Source organism: Rattus norvegicus, chromosome 11, assembly GCF_036323735.1.
Source record: "Rattus norvegicus strain BN/NHsdMcwi chromosome 11, GRCr8, whole genome shotgun sequence".
In the NCBI taxonomy this organism is placed as follows: domain Eukaryota; kingdom Metazoa; phylum Chordata; class Mammalia; order Rodentia; family Muridae; genus Rattus; species Rattus norvegicus.
The window spans coordinates 65,424,311-65,431,274 of NC_086029.1; the positions used below are offsets into that span (position 1 = coordinate 65,424,311).

Here is a 6,964-nt window from a genome sequence, read left to right on the forward strand (position 1 = left end):
AAGAAATTCTCAAGTTAATAAAGATGGAAAAAAAAAAAGAAATGAATTATTTTCAATGTTCCCTTGACTGGCTGCACTTTGACAGTCTTCCTGCATATGACTTGGAGTTCACTGTCCCAGTTGTTGAGCTCCATAAAAGTATGGTATTTTCTTTAATACATTTCTTGCCAAACAATATACTTAATACCTTCTATTAGTGAGGAATAGAAGTGGAGGGTCAGCCTGTTTCCCCATTCTCTCTCTGTTTTCTAACCACTCATCCCACATGCCTTACTGAGATGTAAGCTATGATTCTGAAAATGTTTTGTTTTGTTTTGTTTTTTTGGCAAGACATATCCCAAGGTTGGAGTAATAACATTGAAGACATAAACATAGAAAGATGTAAATTTGTCTTTATTTTTTCAAGAAGCGGGGTTAATGGGCAATATGAATACATCAAATGCGCATGAGTCAGATTTCCAAGTTGAGATTGCAGTTTTGTTAGACTCATCATATCAAAGCTGAGTTCTGTGCCTCTCCATTCTTAGGACAGTTGGCAGCAGCGGGCATAGGCCCAGTCAACGATTAAGCACAGGCAGTTGCAAATATTTTCATTCTGGATTTCCCAAGATCCACAGGCAAAGCCACAAGAACAACCAGTAGCAGTCATCCCTGCATAGTTATGTGAGACAGATATGTCAGAGCCCTTGGACTGTAAGGGAGGGAAGGTCCCTAACTGTTCTTCCTTCTTAGAAAGCACATGAGTTGCTCTATTTTGCAAAACAAAAAGCTATTCAAATTCCACAGTTCTTTTCAAACAAACCAAGTGCAAAAGTTACTTAAACTGGAGGATTTGGAAGGTGGAGTTTCACTGTCTTTCAATTAATAGCAAATTCACCCCTGTTCTGACTCCTGCTGCCCACAATACAAGGGAAAAGGTTATGGAAGAAATGAAGGCCATATATATCCATTACCAGACACTTGAGGGACAGGAAGGGCTGGCATAAAGGAAGAAGTGACATGAAAGGCAGAAACCAAAAGTCCCTCAATAGCATCATTGGAGAGCTGAAAATCAGGAAGTGGTGTCTGCACATCTGGAACTGTAGCTCAGTTCCATTGCAGTACAAACCTGACTTAGGAGAAAGATGGCATTAAGAGATTGATGAGGGAGGACACAGAGGAACCCACTGTATTCACAAAATCTCCTTAAGGAATTACTCACCAGCAGGGCAGGAGGCCCATTTGCTCATAGACTTGACATTAGTGCATGAGAGGGTCTTCCTTACAGCAGAGGGATAGTTATCTGAGTAAGAGAGAAAGGTGATATAGCCCATGATCTTTCTCACAATTCTTTTATAAGTCTTCCTCTATCTTGGGGGTGTCACTGGTTCCATAAGTAGTCCCCTTGCTAACTTTTAAGATCTAGCTTCCTCATTTGTAAAGAAAAAGTAATAGTTGTACTTAACTCATAAAGTGCCTGTGAAAATTGAATGAACTAACTGAATGCTTAATATGTTTGTTTTGTGATATGTTTATAAATTACAGGTTCTATCCTTTTTCTTCATCTTCATCAACAACATTAAGCTGTTATCCAAGAGTTCAAAAGTGTAGGGTGCTGAAGGAAGCCCTGGTCAGGAAGGCAGGGATAACGGGGACTAAGAGCTTAGACCAGGATACAAGAGATTTTAGGTCTTATGTACAGTCATCATCAGCAAGGATTAAGCTATGATTTTTCCTACTCATCTCATACCTTGATGGGCTAGAAGTTCCTTGACCTTTTTCTTCCCAATAATGTCTAAGGTTCCATCAGTATTCACTGGGACCATCAGCTGGAGAAGGAAGACGCAGATGAGAAGGGAACAGGTTGCAGTCTTCATCCTGTTGAAAGTCAGTGTCCTGGGGCTGGAGGGGAAGAGCAGAGAAGATGAGATCAATGAGCTCTAGGATGGATGTGAGGTAGAGGAGAGGGTGAGAACATCAGGAGAAATGCTACTATAATTATTCCAGATGTTTAGGAGGAAGAGAGGATCCTACAGAGCTGACTGACTCACCAGAATCTCAGAAAAGTTTCCAGGACCTTGCCAGATGAGATGCTTTTTAATACACTATGAGATTACTGACCTAGGGGCCCTGAATATATACAAGCACATCCCAATGGAGTAAACACTTTCAATACACTTTGGCCGCCCACATTTATTGTGTTTAGCAATTTCTGTGAATTATAATTCTAGACCAAAGTACAAAGGGTGTGGTTCAAGAAAATGAGGAAGTAAATCCACTCATCTGGCTGGAAAAGCTGAAATTTACAAGATTCACTTAACCCCACTCTAACCACCTGAACTGCCAAGTAGTGCCCCTTGGCCTCATGGAGATACCTGAAAAGTGTTTCAGAGAGTTATATAGATACAGCATCAAAGAATTGCAATATATTCTGGTATGATCTTTTCAGTGATAGAGCTCCATTCAAGCTGTCCCTACTGGTGAAATTAAAAACTCACACACACACACACACACACACACACACACACACACACACACACACACGAGAGAGAGAGAGAGAGAGAGAGAGAGAGAGAGAGAGAGAAAGAGAGAGAGATAGATTCTTGTCTTATTAAACTAATTGGTTCACCAATTTAGCCTCTGATAAAATTGTTGAGGGGGGGGAGATCATAAAAAGTCTCATACAATATATTGGGCATTATAACAGGGACAAGAAAGAACCAAAGATCTTAAGAAAGAGTGGAGCATGTTCCTACCATTGATGTTGAGACCTTTTCCCATAAGGCATGAGGATACCTCTTGTTCTACTGTCAGTTATAGGAGCTTTACTTTGGATGATAAAACATAAAACCAAGGCTGAGTGGACTACCTAGAGGGAAAGTCTGGGTGAGGAGTCTATAGGAGAAATCCAAATGGAGGTGTTTTTCTATATGTATTCTGGAGTAACATGCCTGCTCTCTGAGTGGGATCTGCTTCGTGACTTTAGAGATGCTCTGCAATAGGCTAAAGTGTTAGAACAACGTTTATCATCCTTGAGGGCAACAAGTAAGGCCAAAGAGTATTGGCAAGCTATAGTGAGGTTGCTAAGCTAATGCTATGTGTAATAAAAAGTGCATCTAATGCCAAATTACCTGGCTAGTCAGAGGGAATTTTATAAGTGAAAAATTGCAAAGGGGAAAATATATGGCTAGTATATTTTGTACTAGCCTCTGGTTTGGAGGTAAACATGATAAAAGAGAGGATGAGATGAGATATTGGCTTGCCTGCTTCTTAGAGCTGGCAAGGTGGAAAAGTAAAAGAGTACAAGTTCAATTTGTGCTAAAGATCATTTCCTGGTATTCAAACACTTAAAATCCTTGGAGGAGTCAGGTAGAAAAAGGAGGCAAACAGACAAACAAAGATTGCAGAAGTTATGTTTAATGCCCAATTTATAGTTAATGTTTAATGTTTAATGCCTAGTTAATTGAAATCAGGTAAGCTAGCACTATGCTCACTGGGGAGTAAAATCCAATAAACTGAAAAGAATTTTGATTTGTCAGATACTATAGGCCGATTCAGTGCTTTAGTGGTTTTTTTAGAAGTCTCATGGTAGAATGAGATCTACGTGAAATTGGAGAGTCTTTGCAGACTTCTATGACTTAAGACCAGCAAATAAACTAAGTGTATAAACGTGTTGAAACACTTGGGAGGAGATGAGGAAAGGAAAAAGCAAAAGAGTCCTGTTCAGATTGCTAAAAAACAAACAAACAAGATTGGTGTTGAACTAGAATCCTTAGGGGAAAATTGATAAAAGACCAGATGCTGGACTTGTAGCTTTCTGAAAGACTTTAAAGCCTAACCAAGGGTTAAAAGAAAGGGAGAAAGTTGAGAGATACAAGTTGTTCCTATTGCACCCAACACACGGGAAGGCGATGTCATTAGATAGAAACCACAAAGCTTATCTTTGACAGAATGACCAAGGTTGCCTGCAATGAAGGCTGTAGGTGACAACTGGAGACCTCCTGCCAAATTATGGTCTACTATTTATTATTATTTTTAGTAGATATTTTCTTTACTTATATTTCAAATGTTATTCCTTTTCCAGACTTGCTCTCTGGAGTCCTCCTATCCCTTCCCCCCTCTTCCTGCCTCTATGAGGTGTTCCCCCACCCTCCTACCCACTCCCTCCTATCTCTCTGACCTGGCATTCCCCTACATGGGGGCATTGAGCCTGCACAGAGCCAAGGGTATCTCCTTTCATTGATGCTCAATAAGACCATCCTCTGCTACATATGTGGCTGGAGCCATGGGTCCCTCCATGTGTACTCTTTGGTTGATGGTTTAATCTCTGGGAGCTCAGGGGGGTTTGTTAGGTTGATAGTGTTGTTCTTCCTATGGGGTTGAAAACTCCTTTAGTTCCTTCAGTCCTTTCTCTAACTCCTCCATTAGGGACTTCATTCTCAGTTCAATGGTTGCCTGTGATCACCTGCCTCTGTATTTGTCAGGCTCTGGTAGAGCCTCTCAAGAGACAACTATATCAGGCTCCTGTCAGTATTCACCTCTTGGCATCCCCATATTGTCCGGGTTTGGCGACAGTATATGGGATGGTTCCCTGGTTGGGACCATCTCTGGATGACCTTTCCCTCAGTCTCTGCTCCACACTTTGTCTCTGTATTTCCTCCTGTGAATATTTTGTTCTCCCTTCTAAGAAGGACTGAAGCATCCACTCTTTGGTCTTCCAACTTCTTGAGCTTCGTGTGGTCTGTGGATTGTATCTTGGTATTCCAAGTGTTTAGGCTAATATCCACTTATCAGTGAGTACATACCATGTGTGTGATTTTTGTGATTAGGTTACCTCACTCAGGATGATATTTTCTAGTTCCATCCATTTGCCAAGAATTTCATGGAGTCATGTTTTCTTTTTCTTTTTCTTTTTTTTTATTAATTTTTTTATTAACTTAAGTATTTCTTATTTAATTTCGAGTGTTATTCCCTTTCCCAGTTTCCGGGCCAATATCCCCCTAACCCTTCTCCCTCTCCTTCTTTATGGGTGTTGCCCTCCCCATCCTCTCCCCATTGCCGCCCTCCCCCCAACAATCACGTTCACTGGGGGTTCAGTCTTATCAGGACCAAGGGCTTCCCCTTCCACTGGTGATCTTACTAGGATATTCATTGATACCTATGAGGTCAGAGTCCAGGGTCAGTCCATGTATACTCTTTAGGTAGTGGCTTAGTCCCTGGAAGTTCTGGTTGCTTGGCATTGTTGCCTTTATGAAATTCATAGACAAATTGTTGGAACTGGAAAATATCATCCTGAGTGAGGTAACCCAATCACAGAAAAACACACATGGTAGGCACTCATTGATAAGTGGCTATTAGCCCAAATGCTTGAATTACCCTACATGCCTAGAACACATGAAACTCAAGACGGATGATCAAAATGTGAATGCTTCACTCCTTCTTTAGAAGGGGAACAAGAATACCCTTGGCAGGGAATAGAGAGGCAAAGATTAAAACAGAGACAGAAGGAACACCCATTCAGAGCCTGCCCCACATGTGGCCCATACATATACAGCCACCCAATTAGACAAGATGGATGAAGCAAAGAAGTACAGGCCGACAGGAGCCGAATGTAGATCTCTCCTGAGAGACACAGCCAGAATACAGCAAATACAGAGGCGAATGCCAGCAGCAAACCACTGAACTGAGAACGGGACCCCCATTGAAGGAATCAGAGAAAGAACTGGAAGAGCTTGAAGGGGCTCAAGACCCATTGTTTTTTTTTCTTTTTCTTTTTTCTTTTTTTTCAGAGCTGGGGACTGAACCCAGGGCCTTGCGCTTGCTTGGCAAGTGCTCTACCACTGAGCTAAATCCCCAACCCCGAGACCCATTGTTTTTAGTAGCTGAATAGTACTCCATTGTGTAAATGTACCACATTTTCTGTATCCATTCCTCTGTTGAAGGACATCTGGGTTCTTTCCAACTCCTGGCTATTATATATAAGGTTGCTATGAACATAATAGAACATGTGTCCTTGTTATAGGTTGCAGCATCTTTTGGGTATATGCCAAGGAGTGGTATAGCTAGGTCCTCAGATAGTACTATGTCCAGTTTTCTCAAGAACCTCTATACTGATTTCCAGAGTGGTTGTACCACCTTACAATCCCACCAACAATGGAGGAGTGTTCCTCTTTCTCCACAACCTTGCCAGCATCTGCTGTCACCTGAGTTTTTGGTCTTAGCCATTCTGATTGGGATGAGGTAGAATCTCAGGGTTGTTTTGATTTGCATTTCTCTGATGACCAATGATGTTGAACATTTCTCTAGGTTCTTTTCAGCCACTCAATTTTTCTCAGTTGAGAATTCTTTATTTAGCTCTGTATCCCATTTTTAATAGGGCGCCAAAAAGTAAAGATTGTGTTGAGATCGAGGTCCTTTTCTTACTAGTGAGGTTGCTATGCTGTCTTCTAGGGGAAAATTATCATGAACAACTCTACTAGACTGTGGATACTACTTTCTCTAGAGTACTGAATGCCATGGAGGTTGTTTCTTGAGCAATAGTAACACATCTATATTGTGTTCAATCAATACCACAGGAGAAAGTTCATATCTTTTTATGTTTTTTACTGTAAGCCAGAACAAAAACCTGTGACTGGGGAGATCATAGGCATCAAGAGAGAAGCTGTTGCTATTCTTATGTCAAGGATATGGTGTGTCTCTCAAACTGTCTTCCAAACACTTGTGCTTATAGAAGAAACTTCCTTTAACAGTGGATGTTGTGTCATAAAAACTCTTATTTTCTGAGAACAAGTTGTTTGTTGATTGTTGATCGTACTTTTGATATATTGGGCCAGCACTTAACTGTACATATTGGTCATAATACCAGAGCAGTCATACTTGAAAGGTTTTATATGCAAAGGTATAGTTATTAAATGTGTGAAATATAATGTGTATAAAAGAAGGAGAAATTACAGAACACATTTTAATAAGTTTTTCATACCATCAC

General features: G+C 40.7%; 1 protein-coding gene across 2 annotated transcripts; it reads right to left on the reverse strand.

The window, feature by feature from the left end:
• Positions 1-374: 374 nt before the first annotated feature.
• Retnla (resistin like alpha) lies at positions 375-2,174 on the reverse strand. Of its 2 annotated transcripts, XM_006248283.5 has the most exons (4): positions 2,031-2,174; positions 1,730-1,881; positions 1,202-1,282; positions 375-651 (listed from the first exon to the last, which is right to left on the reverse strand). In XM_006248283.5, exons 2-4 carry the CDS (start codon positions 1,854-1,856, stop codon positions 524-526), a joined length of 336 nt encoding a protein of 111 aa, XP_006248345.1. In that variant the 5' UTR covers positions 1,857-1,881; positions 2,031-2,174; the 3' UTR covers positions 375-523. The 2 variants fall into 2 exon arrangements, with proteins under 2 accessions (XP_006248345.1, NP_445785.1); NM_053333.2 differs by lacking the exon at positions 2,031-2,174 and having other exon boundaries at positions 377-651; positions 1,730-1,876.
• Positions 2,175-6,964: the final 4,790 nt, after the last annotated feature.